Source organism: Primulina tabacum, chromosome 3 (genome assembly GCF_025594145.1).
Source record: "Primulina tabacum isolate GXHZ01 chromosome 3, ASM2559414v2, whole genome shotgun sequence".
Lineage (NCBI taxonomy): Eukaryota > Viridiplantae > Streptophyta > Magnoliopsida > Lamiales > Gesneriaceae > Primulina > Primulina tabacum.
This window is the reverse complement of record NC_134552.1, coordinates 15,134,278-15,147,177: the sequence shown is the minus strand read 5'-3', so window position 1 is coordinate 15,147,177 and position 12,900 is coordinate 15,134,278. Positions and strand designations below refer to the sequence as shown.

Sequence of the window (12,900 nt, the reverse complement as noted above, 5' to 3'; positions counted from 1 at the left end):
TATGGTAAATCTTGGTTTAATGGACATGTCTCCACTCCCATTCCTTCTCCTCTCATTGATTAAAAAACGCAAGTCAGTACTGCTCATGTTTACATTGGCTACCGGGGGAAACAGATCTTCATCTACTATCATTGCTTCTTTTTTCTCGGGAAATTTCAGAATTCCCTTGTTAATTCTTTCCTGCAACACATTCTTGAAAGCCCAACAAGCATTATTATTATGGTTGAAGGAATTGTGGTACTTACAGTAATCTCTTCCTTTCAACTCCTCCCTGGTGGGCAGCTTGTGATCTGAGGGGAATGTTATAAACTTTTCCTTCACTAAGTGATTGAAAATTTCCTCCGTCTTTGATGCATCGAAAGTATAGGGATGTTTGCACTGGAGGAATGTTTTTCTTGGCAGATTCTTCACTCTTGCGTTTTAAGAAAGGGACATTGTGTGACCCGGAATTTACCACTTCTGCCAACGTAACTTCCTCCACTTCTTGGAAGTAAGAGCCCATTGTAGATTGTCTTTTATGACTCTCTTCCCGCAACAATTCCTCATATTCCGATACTTTGGCAGCAAGCTCATAAAAATCGCAGAATTCCATCCCTTGGAACTTCTTTCTAAGTTCAAAATCAAGCCCTCGCTGTGCTATCTTCACATACTCTGATTCAGGAAGGAGCACTCGGCATCTACTTCTCACTTTCTTGAATTTACAAATGAAATCATCAACGGATTCCCCCGATTTTTGGACCACCCTTGACAATTCCGCTACACTAATCTCATGTATTGTTCTGAAGAATTGTGTATGGAATTGGCGTTCCATGTCATGCCAAGTCATAATAGAATTCCGAGGCAGTGTGAAATACCAAGTAAACGCAGTGCTAGTCAATGAATTGGGAAACAAACGCAGCTTGTAGTTGGAAAAATTATCCAAATTTGCTAGTTCCCCACACTGTATCGTAAACCTTGCCACATGTTCCACAATAGATTGGCCATCTTCCCCAGAGTATAACGTGAAGTCTGAAATGCCTTTTCTGATTCCCTTCCCTCCCTTTTTGTTACATTCTACACATCAGTTTCTCCTTTCCACGATCACTCCACGATCTTCCACCTTGGGTAATGGCCGTAACTGGCAGCAACGTTCTCTCGGTGGGTCAGCTGCCACTTTACTTGGACTTTATTTATTTGGGCTTCATTTATTGGGCTTCATAATTATTTTTTAGGCACAACAATTTTATAAATACTTTAAGAGATTTACTTTTAACTAACGTCATCCACATACATTGTGTGTTAAGTGACATGAGTTTTGATAATTTGAAATTAAATATATATCTGCAATTAAATTGACACAAAATAAGGGGAAGTTGAAAAACATAAATTGCGGATAAAATATCAGTTTCAGTTCACATCACTCGAACTGAACTGAAATTGAAAATTTAGTTTGAACCAAAAATCGAACCATTTATTCGGTTCGCTTAGTAGTTTTTTAGATTTTTGGTTTTCGGTTCGTTTTGTCCGATTTTATTTTAAAATTTTAAATTATTTTTATTTTAAAATTAATTTTTTATTTTTTTATTTATTTTTATTAATAATAAATATGAATAAATTAAAAAATAGAAAATATAAATTCCGTTAAATTGAAAAACTGTTTCGGTTTGGATTTTGGGTAACCGAATTGTTCGCCCAAATGAACACCCTGGAAGATTGTGAAAGATATCCTTCTCGACCCATTTAGTGAGTCCCTAGAAAACTGTCGATTGAATAACATTACAAGAGCCCAATCAATATGGTAGCCGAGGAACCTCTGAGATTGAATCAAAGATGATGTCAAATTATTGTTACCAAATAAAAAAAAAAAAAAAAAAACTGGTTCAAAACTAAGGCCGGGAAAAAATATCGAAATTTCGGTATACCGTGCATATCATATCGAAATATACCGCATATACCGATATTAACAGTGTACCGAAAATTTCAGGTACGGTATTATATTGTACCGAAATTTTCGGTATCGGTATATGTTTTTGAAATGTTTGGTAATTCGATATATACCGAAAAATTATTATAATAAAATTATTTTGTTGTGATTGTGATGAGATTAACAATTTTTTTAAAAAAAATTTGGTACGATATACAGTATTATTAAAAAAATCGGTATACCGTACCGAACCAGGCCTATTCAAAACAACTTCAAACTCTATGATACAATTAGGACAAGGTCAAGATTTATATTAAATTATCAAAATTATCACAAAAAATTTTATGAGTTCGTCTCACATGTTAATTTCGCAATACAGATTTTCTATCTCATGTGATCTAAGAAAAATATTATTTGTTATGGTAAAAATAGTATGAACCTAGTCGACCCGTCTATTGGATAAACATACTTCAATACTACATATGCTCATACAAAAAAGTAACATTTTTTATGAATAGGTATCTTGTGAGACGGTCTCACGAATCTTTATCTGTGAGACGAGTCAACTCTACCGATATTCAAAATAAAAAGTAATAGTCTTAGCATAAAAAGTAATATTTTTTCATGGATGATTCAAATAAGATATTCGTCTCACAAAATACGACTCGTGAGACCGTTCCACACAAATTTTTGTCATTTTTTATTGGATAGCTTTCAACTTGAAAATGCATATAAGGTCAAGAGATTTAATCCGAGCTTAGTTGATTGGATCGAAACTTGAACTTTTACACAAGATTTGGATTCATGCTTCGTATAAACTATCTATAATCACACGTGATGGACAAATAGTCGAGTTTATCCGATTCAATTACTCCAAACAATTTACAATACCATCCAAACAATAAGAAAACATTCATGTAAAACTCCCAGCGCAATAAACAGATAATGGAATTTATATATTCTCCCGAGCCAGAAACAATCTACGAATCGCTACGACGAATCCATGATATTCAACAAGGTATAAGATCGATGAACCATTGAATAATCTTGACAGGGAGCTTCACCAGGCTTATGGCCAAGTCTGCAATCCCAGCGCAGCATATGCAACAAGGGCACAAGCAGGTTAACACAGACCTATTCACAAGAATTTCCACTATTCAATACATAAAATTTTGAAAAACTCGATGATCGCTGAAATTCCTGATCCCTATTGTACGTATGATATCCATCATGTTATCCCATTAAATTGATTTCCATGGCAGCAAAACTTGATACGAAGGAAGATTACGTGAAATCAACGAGTCTCGGATACAATCCGAAGAGAAAAATAATAAGAAAACGAACCCGATAATCCAAAAAATGGCGCCGATGAGAGACAAAATCAAGGAGAGGAGCGCAAAAGGCAGGCCAATCAAGAAACCCAATGGCCTGCAATTCTTCATTGCATGCTTTGTTATTTATTTATGTGCAGGGAAGAATTTTGGATTCTCCGAGATTTTATTGCGAAGGAGAGAGAGATGCGATAATATTCTAATTTCAACTGTTCTATCATGATTGACGGTTTTTGCGTTTATTATCAAATCCGGATAAATAATATTTGAAAGGGAAAACAATATATTTATTTTGACTCTGTTCCCGATAAATTTACGATTTAGTATATTAACTTCCACTATTTTCTCAATTTCAATCTTTTTTTATATGATACCCCTGTAAAAGGTCCGAGTTAATGGTGACCCATTTTCGGGTTAATGATGATCCGGGTTATCGGTTGAATAGCCCGGATCAGAAGCCAACTGCCCGGGTACTTTTCCTCCACCCGGTTTCTCATATAGGTACCCAGGTAACCAACTACCCAGGCCACCTCGAAAATTGCACCACACTCGAGTATGATCGATACAGGCAGTCTAATCCGTCAGAACCACTTGAGTTTGGAGTGTCCGAGAAGTCATCAGAAGCTAGTATGATAAACCGACTTAGTAGGTGGTGTGATAATCGAGGTAACTACCCATTCTTCCACTATAAATAGCAGGTATTAAAGTCATTTAATGATTCTGAGATCTTTGAACTAAAAGCACTTACATATTTCCCCTCAAATATTGCTTGTGTTCATCTAAAAACCTGCTGACTTAAGCATCAGAGTGGCCACGTCGGACATCCCTCCGGCGCCCATTCACGAGTTACTTTCTTGTTTACAGGTGTTGATCCAAGCCATTATCTTCACTCAAATTTCCAAACATTATAAATTATTGATTTGGTTCGTTGGAGCCCCGTACCCGGCTCACCCATTTTAACGAGATCACATCATTGGCGCCGTCTGTGGGAAATCACTGAGTTCGAGACGTTGATATGGCTCGTACGAGAAGAACCAACCAGGGTAATTCTCACGCCCAGGGTGATGGGGGACAAACTTCAAGACAAGCTGATGTTAATAACATTGGAACAAACCTCATTACCCTGACCCCTGAAGAGTTAAAGAAAATGATGGCCGATGTCGTTGTGCTAGCTATGGCCAGGAAGGAGGTCTCTCACCCTGTCCCACCACCCGGTGATAAACAGGGACATGATCAGGGATTTGAGCAGGAGCAGAAGCAGGGGCAGGGAAGGAGGGATAACGAGATGGTAGGAGAAGACGAGGGATCCAGCGCTGGGTCCAAATCTCCTACCGTGGCAGAGGAATTGTTGGAATTAAGGCAGAAGATGAAGGTCTTGGAAGGACAGTCGGAAAGACGGAGCGTTGCCCGGGCAGTCCCGAGAGGATGCCCGTTTTCTGATATCATCGTCCGGGAGCCTCTTCCTGGAAATTTCAAATCTGCGAAGGTGAAAGACTATGATGGCAATGCAGACCCGGAGGAACACCTGGCCAGGTTTGAAAATATGGCCATGTTGCACTGTTACACTGATAGAATCAAGTGCAAGGTGTTCCTAACAACACTGGTGGATTCAGCTCAGAGGTGGTTCGAAGGCTTGACTTCCCAAAGTATCAGTTCCTTTGGAGACTTCCAGAAGGTGTTTTTACACCATTTTAGCAGCAGTAAAAAGTACAAAAAGACTGCTTTTAGTCTTTTTGAAGTTAAGCAGAACCCAGAAGAGATTTAAGGGCCTATATCAGAAGATTCAACAGAGTGGCCCTAGACGTCCCTACTTGCGCCACTGAAACAAAGACTACTGCATTCACCCAGGGTTTGAGAGAGGGTGAGTTCTTCAAGTCACTGACTAAGAAGGTGCCGGGAGATTTCGAGGATCTATTGTCGCGAGCAGAAAAATATATCAATATGGAGGAGGCCCAGAAACAGAAGAGGGAGGCTGTGAGAAAGGAAAAAGGAGACCGGATGTCTAAGCCCGAGGAGAGGGGACAGAAAAGAGGCAATACAGGGCACTTTTCTCACCACGTGCCTCTGAAAATTGCTCGGGAGAGGGAAGTGCAGCAGAGATTTGGCCCCGGATCATCAGTTATCCCGGCCAGAAAAGAGTGGATTTTGCTCTTTTCACAAAGTATGCCACCATAACACTGAAAACTGCAAGGCACTAAAGGGGAATTATGTCTCACCCTCCATCCCGGGACCCAGTAACAATAGCCAGAGGCCGAGAGTGCCACCTTGGACATCTCGGCCACCAGGATCCAGCGCCCGACGAGGAAGTGTGAGGAATATCCCGAGGATTGAGCCCAGTAGAAGAAGGGAGCCTGAGCCCGAGAGAAAAAAGAATTCGCCCCCTGCCACAGGAATGATCAAAATGATATTAGGAGGCTCTACTGATGGAGACTCTAACCGGGCAAGGAAGGGGAGAAGCAGGAGGGAATGTTTGGAGGTAGAGGGAGCAAAAAGGAATGAGGCGATCATTAGTTTTGGCCCGGAAGATTTGAGAGGGGTGAATCTGCCCCACAACGACGCCTTGGTGATCCAAGCCCGAGTGGCGAATTATGATATTCTACAGGTCTTTGTGGACTCAGGCAGCTCTGTAAATGTAATTTTTAAATATGCTTTTGTACAGATGGATTTGCAGGGCTACCACCTAGAGGCTGTGGAGACTGCCCTCTTTAGTTTTGCTGGCCATATGGTTTACCCGGAATGGGAGATCATGTTGCCATTAACCTGGGGTTCTCAGGATCTTAAGAGGACGGTGATGACTTCATTCACTGTAGTGGCTTCCCCGTCATCATATAATATCATTTTGGGGAGACCGGCTATGAACGAATTAAGAGCCGTAGCATTCACATACCACCAAAAGATAAAATTTCCAGTAGGAGCTCGGGTGGGAGAAGTCCGAGGAGATCAACCATCCTCTCGGAAATGCTATGTGGAGGCAGTCCGGGCTGATCAGAGTAGAACAAGGAAGGAAGGGAAGAAGGCAAGGGTGGACGGGGAAAGAACGATGGGGAGAGGAGAGGTGCATTTTGTGGCAGAAGAAGAACAAGAAGTAATAGAAATCGGACCAGGCCAGCAAATCCGGGTGGCCCGAGATCTCAGTATATCCACTCGGGTCAGTCTGATTCATTGTTTAAAAACTAATATTAGTGTGTTTGCTTGGTCCCAACAGGAGTTGACAGGGATTTCTCCCTTGATAGCAGAACATCAATTGAACATCCTCCCGGGATCTCACCCAGTAAAACAAAAAAAGAGGCACTTTGGCCCTGAAAAGGACAAAGTGATTGATGCGCAAATTAAGGAGCTTCTGAAAGCTGGCCACATTCGGGAAATTCAATTCCCCACATGGCTTTCGAATGTGGTCTTGGTACCCAAATCTACCGGGAGGTGGCGCATGTGTGTAGACTTCGCGATCTCAACAAGGCGTGCCCCAAAGATCATTATCCTCTGCCCAGGATTGATCAGTTGGTGGATTCCACCTCGAGCTATGAATTGCTAAGTTTCATGGACGCATACCAGGGGTACCATCAAATCCCCCTGGCTAAAAAGGATCAAGACAAAGCCAGCTTCATCACCTCGGGAGGTACATTTTGTTATATTGTAATGCCTTTCGGGTTGAAGAATGCAGGGGCTACTTACCAGCGTCTGATGGATAAAGTCTTTGAGAAGCAGCTGGGACGGAATGTGGAAGTCTATGTGGATGATATTCTATCCAAATCTCGGGAGGTTGCCAACTTTATTAGTGATCTAGAAGAAACTTTTGCGACTCTCATGCATTATGGAATCAAGCTTAATCCTGCCAAGTGTATTTTTGGCGTGAAGAGTGGCAAATTCTTGGGATTCATTGTGACAGACCGAGGGATCGAGGTGAATCAAGAGAAAGTCAAATCTGTGCTAAGTATGCCATCTCCTCGATCTGTCAAGGAGGTACAAAAGCTAACTGGGAGAATTGCTTCCCTTTCCAGATTTATTTCCCGATCAGCACACCGGAGTTATCCTTTTTTTCAAGTCTTAAGGAAGGCCCAGCAATTCGGATGGGATGAGAAATGTGAACAGGCCTTCCAGGACTTGAAAACTCATCTTGCCGAGCTCCCGGTGTTGGTGAAACCAGAACCTGGAGAAAAATTATATGTCTACCTGTCCACTACAGAGTATGCTGTCAGCTCTGTTCTAATAAAAGAGGAAGGAACTGATCAAAAACCTGTCTATTATGTCAGCCATGCTCTGAGGGGGCCCGAGCTCCGGTATAGCGAAGTGGAGAAAATTGCTTTGGCCCTGGTCATGACCGCCCGGAAGCTAAGACCTTACTTTCTGTCACATCAGGTTATTGTTCTTACCAATAGTCCTCTGGGTAGGATCATGACTCACTCTGAATTATCCGGGCGAATGATAAAATGGACAGTAGAGTTGGGGGAATATGACATCGAGTACAAGCCCCGAGTGGCCATTGAAGCGCAGGCTTTGTCAGATTTCTTATCTGAAATGATCAAGCCCAGCAAGGAGGAGGTATGGAAAGTGTCAGTGGATGGGGCATCTAGCCTGGTGGGGTGCGGAGTAGGGGTGGTGTTAGTGTCTCCCCTGGGAGAAAAGGTCAAATTAGCATTAAGAATTGATTCCCGGATAACCAACAATGAAGCTGAGTATGAGGCTGTTCTTGCAGGTATTCGAGCTGCCCGGGAAGTTGGAGCTTCTCGGATTATTCTATATTCTGATTCACAGCTCATCACTCAACAAATAAAGGGCATTTATGAGGCTAAGGATGACAGGATGCTTAAATATTTACAGCTCATTCGAGCCCAAGCAGAAAGCTTCATGGATTGGAGTATTGAACAAATACCCCGGGAAGAAAACAGTGAGGCAGACGCTTTGGCTAAAATGACTGCTTCTTTATCAGATGTTAATACCCGGGAGGTGCTGCATATTACTCGGCTGGTTCTCTCTACGGAGGAAGAAGCATCACCCCTGCCTGAAGATTCATGGATGACACCGCTGATCGCGTACATTACGAACCATGAGCTCCCTGAGGATAAAGCCCGAGCTCAGAAGATCAAAAGACAAGCTCCCAGGTTTGTTCTCTTAAATAAAATTTTGTACAGAAGATCATTCCAAGGACCGCTTTTGAAGTGTTTAAATGAAAAAGAGGTGGATTATGTTCTCCGAAAGATTCATGAGGGGTGTTGTGCCGAGCACCTCGGAGGAATGTCTTTAACTCGAAAAACAATGCTTGCTGGATTCTGGTGGCCCACCTTAAAACAAGATTCTGCTCGTTTGGTCCAGATTTGTGAGGGCTGTCAGCATCATTCGAATTTCAGCTACAGCCCGGCCACTCTCATGAAGCCTATTTGGGCATCCTGCCCTTTTGATCAATGAGGCATGGATATTGTGGGTCCTTTTCCGGTTGCCCGGGCTCAGAAAAAATTCTTACTAGTAGCTGTTGACTACTTTTCCAAGTGGGTTGAAGCTGAGCCTTTAGCAAAAATCACCGAGCAGGAAATATTGAAATTCTTGTGGAAGAACATTGTGTGCCGGTTCGGTGTGCTCAGGAGAATAATCTCGGACAATGGAAGACAATTTCAAGGTAAAGGAATTACGTCATGGTGCCAGGAAATGAAAATCACTCAATCTTTTACCTCTGTTGCATATCCTCAAGCCAATGGTCAAACAGAAGTTGTCAATAGAATCATTGTGCAAGCATTAAAAGCAATACTTCAAGGTAAAGGAAAGAATTGGGTGGAGGAGTTACCTAGTGTTATATGGGCTTACAGAACTACTCCCCGGGCACCTACTCAAGAAACTCCCTTCAGTTTGGTATATAGTTCTGAAGCAGTTCTTCCAGTAGAGATCGGGCAGAATTCTTCCCGGATAGAATCTTACCCGGAGGACAATGACCAGAGCAGGGCCATGGAATTGGACTTAATAGAAGAAAAAAGGAACATGGCATTTATTCGAATGGAGGCATACAGAAGTCGGGTGATGAAATCATATAACAAGAAGGTCCGCATTCGAGACTTCCAAGTTGGGGATTTAGTCATGAAAAAAGTCAATCCTGCTGGGGAAGTTAGGAAGCTGGAAGCCCGATGGGAAGGACCTTACAAAATCACTCGGAGAGTCAACTCGGGATCCTTTTATTTAGAAGATGCGCAGGGACGTCCCCTCAAAAGGCCTTGGAATGTGTTTAACTTAAAGAAGTACTATGCATAATAGATGTAATTGTTTGATGGAAGAAATCAATAAAAAAAATATATTTTCTCAGAGTATTGCGTTTGTTATTATATCTCGGGAGCTGCTATGACCCGGTTCTTAAAAAGCCCAGGGCACTACACCCTGGCTCGGGGCACCACACCTCGACCATTCCCAAGTCCCGGGACATGATCCCCGGCCCAAGGCTTCGTACCTTGGTTCTTAAAAATCCCAGGGCACTACACCCTGGCTTGGGGCACTACACCCTGGCTTGGGGCACCACACCTCGAACATTCCCAAGTCCCGGGACATGATCCCCGGCCCAAGGCTCCGTACCTGGGTTCTTAAAAAGCCCAGGGCACTACACCCTGGCTCGGGGCACCACACCTCGACCGAATCCAAGTCCCGGGACATGATACCCGGTCCAAAGCTCCGTACCTTGGTTCTTAAAAAGCCCAGGGCACTACACCCTGGCTCGGGGCACCACACCTCGACCATTCCCAAGTCCCGGGACATGATCCCCGGCCCAAGGCTCCGTACCTTGATTCTTAAAAAGCCCAGGGCACTACACCCTGGCTCGGGGCACCAAACCTCGACCATTCCCAAGTCCCGAGACATGATCCCCGGCCCAAGGCTCCGTACCTTGGTTCTTAAAAAGCCCAGGGCACTACACCCTGGCTCGGAGCACCACACCTCGACCATTCCCAAGTCCCGGGACATGATCCCCGGCCCAAGGCTCCGAACCTCGTTTCTTAAAAGCTCAGGGCACTACACCCTGGTTTGTGGAATCCAAGAAATACTCCTTTTGAGTTCAGGTTTAAATCTCTACATCTGGAGTATTAGTTAAGCTACTTATTTAACGTATGGACCGGGACCCCGGGTATTTGATTGAAATTACCGTTTTCTCGAACTAAGAAATAATCATAAGTTATTGCATTACCCGGGTTGCGGAAAAATTGTCAAAAACCATATGAAAAAAGGCACAGCGATGGAAAGAAATCAACATTTCCTTACAAAGTTCAAAGGCAAGAAATACAAAGGAAAAAATACAGAGTAAATTACAAGCCTATTCTAAAGTCTGCTGCCCTGATGGTTTCTCCGGATTCCCCGGGAGTCTTCTCAGCCTCTTTCTCGATAGCATCATCTTTGGGAAGGGAAGCAATGGCCTTATCAATATCGGGAAAGCCCTCCTTATCTGTTGGAATCAGACCTATCTCCTCAAATTGCTCCCGGCATTTCTCAAAGCCAATCGTAAAGTATTTGCATGTCCTATCTTCTACAGCTGCCTGGAATTCCGCCGATTGAAGGAAAATAGCCCTCCATTCTTCATGGATCAGCTGAAGAAGTCTAAGCTTATCTTCAGCAATCTCGGCTCAATGTTGCTGGGCACTGGCCTCATCCTCGAGATAGCTAATCCGAGATGCCAGGAACGCAGTTTGCCTCTGAGAAGCCTCCTCCCGGGCTATGCTCTAATCACGAGAAAGTTGAGCCGCGGCCAGCTCTTGATTAGTTGCTTCCAAGGAAGCTTGGAGACTGGCAGTTGTCTCCTCGTGAAGCTTCTGAGCCCGGGCCATCTCTCCTTGGAGATGGTCATGAATATCCTGAGCCGCCCGGGCTTGCTTACCCTTCTTGGTTGCCACCGCTGCCACCTCTTCAAAGACCGAAACTAGCATCTGGGCAGCCTGGACAAGAAGGAATCTTAAAAAAGATAAAGGGGGGAGGGAGAGAAAGGGAAAAGAAATAAAAGAATAAAGCTTACAGACAAAAGACGGTTGGACCCCTCCAAAAACCTCACACTAGAAGGAGTGCTTTTCAGGATAGCTATCTCAGCAGGGCTGAGCACCTTCTTGAAGCGCTTAACACCAACAGCGGAAGCTCCCTCGAAGAAGATGTTGGCTAGAGAAAGCTGGTCGGTTGGAGGGAGCTCTTGGCAAGGTTCTTCATTGGACTGGGGGGGAAAGGAGGAGGTGGAGCAAATCGGAAGGCGCCTTGTACCCTCGGGAGGGTCTTCGAGAATAACCAGCTCGGGTTCTGCAGTAGCTTTTCGTTTTCTCTGACTGATGGGAATGAGATCTTCAGATTCCTCCGAGTTCTCAGTCATCGCTGGGAAGCGCCATCCTGGGGAGGTTCTTCCCGGGACACCTCAGCTCTCAAGGCTGCCGCTTCTGCATCCCGTTGTTTCTTTTCTTCCGCAGCTGCCCGGCGAGCCGCCATTTCCTTCTCTCAGGCTGCCTTCTCAGCTGCACGCCTTTTAGCAAAAGCTGCTTGCATCTCAAAGTTATCTGCATAGAGGAGTGACAGGGTTATGATACATTAAATAAACAGGACAAAGAAATAAGGAAGCACAGAAGATAAAGTATGTACCGGGTTGAGAGCCCGAGCCAGCCACCTCATCAATTACCCGGTCTATGGGGTCCTCAGCCCGGGAACTCAACCCGTAGGCCACTAAGTTCTCTTCTGAGATAAGGATGGAAGAGGAGTACTTGTGTCCCTCCACAAGGGTTTGAATCATGAGGAAAGGCTCCTCAAATTTGTAGGATGGAGGAAGGGAAGGTTGTTGGGGAAGGGAAGGGAGAAACTGAGTTAGACAGGGTAGAGGACCCGGGAGTTGGATGTAAAAAAATCTTCCTTTCCATCCCTTTTGAGAGGAAGGGATGTCATCAAGGAATCGGGTGTTTAGCCGGGATTAAGGAAAAATGCATTATCCCCGAAATGGCAAGAAAAATAATAGTGAAGGATGAGGGGGGTGATGAGAAGATTATTCATTTTAAAAAGGACATAGGCCGAGGCCATAATCCTGAAAGAATTGGGATGAAGTTGATTGACAGGTACACCAAAAAATTTGGCAACATCAATATAAAAGGGATGAACGGGAAATTGAAGACCATTCCTAACCTGGTCCCGAAAGAAAGTTGTGTACCTGGGAGGAGGGTTATCGGCCCTATCAGAAGGCCCAGGTATCAAGATAGAAACGGAAGAAGGAATATTGCCCAGCGCTCGGAGTTCCTCATCTGCCCCCGAGCGTAAGGCGCTTCGCATAGAGGAGAACCAGGGAGTTCCCGGGATCTCGATCGCCCGAGGAGTCGAGATCTTGGCTTTACCCTTACCCTTGTTCTTCGCAAGAGCTCGGGCCCGGGAGGGGCCAGAAGATGAAGGTTTAGAAAAGAGAGGTTTGGTTGGAAGTGCCACTGGTTTTTTAGAAGGTTGGGTGATGGAGCGACGTGGGGGAGAGGGGGGAGAATCGGAACGAAGTGCGGAAGACTCAGCGCTAGGAGAGCCTCGCGCATTCGCTCTTGAGGTGGAAGAAGTGGAGTGAGACATTTTAAGAGAAGAAAACTTACGACGATATATGCGGTGGAAGATTGCCGGAAATGATTTCGCACAAATAGAGTCTCGAGAAGAGAATTCGCAAGAGCTTCGCTGCAGTTTCGAATTTGAGAGTAATTTTTGGAA

General features: G+C 44.1%; 2 protein-coding genes across 2 annotated transcripts; one reads left to right on the top strand and one right to left on the bottom strand.

The window, feature by feature from the left end:
* Window positions 1–2,660: 2,660 nt before the first annotated feature.
* LOC142539019 (signaling peptide TAXIMIN 2) lies at window positions 2,661–3,447 on the bottom strand. The gene is made up of 2 exons (XM_075644316.1): window positions 3,248–3,447; window positions 2,661–3,037 (listed from the first exon to the last, which is right to left on the bottom strand). The coding sequence occupies exons 1-2, from the start codon at window positions 3,343–3,345 to the stop codon at window positions 2,914–2,916; spliced, it is 222 nt and encodes a 73-aa protein (XP_075500431.1). The 5' UTR covers window positions 3,346–3,447; the 3' UTR covers window positions 2,661–2,913.
* A 1,728-nt stretch (window positions 3,448–5,175) lies between these two features.
* LOC142538476 (uncharacterized) lies at window positions 5,176–8,637 on the top strand. The gene is made up of 5 exons (XM_075643792.1): window positions 5,176–5,395; window positions 5,646–5,836; window positions 5,894–6,319; window positions 6,440–6,634; window positions 6,889–8,637. Exons 1-5 carry the CDS (start codon window positions 5,176–5,178, stop codon window positions 8,635–8,637), a joined length of 2,781 nt encoding a protein of 926 aa, XP_075499907.1.
* The last annotated feature ends 4,263 nt before the right edge of the window (window positions 8,638–12,900 follow it).

Coding starts and splice junctions, on each gene's coding strand:
- LOC142538476 (XM_075643792.1), top strand. CDS start 5,176: ATGGAGGAGGCCCAGAAACAGAAGAGGGAGGCTGTGAGAAAGGAAAAA. Junction 5,396..5,645: donor GATTTTGCTCTTTTCACAAA/GTATGCCACCAT, acceptor AAATGATATTAG/GAGGCTCTACTGATGGAGAC. Junction 5,837..5,893: donor CGAATTATGATATTCTACAG/GTCTTTGTGGAC, acceptor GCTTTTGTACAG/ATGGATTTGCAGGGCTACCA.
- LOC142539019 (XM_075644316.1), bottom strand. CDS start 3,345: ATGAAGAATTGCAGGCCATTGGGTTTCTTGATTGGCCTGCCTTTTGCG. Junction 3,038..3,247: donor GCCATTTTTTGGATTATCGG/GTTCGTTTTCTT, acceptor TCTTGTGAATAG/GTCTGTGTTAACCTGCTTGT.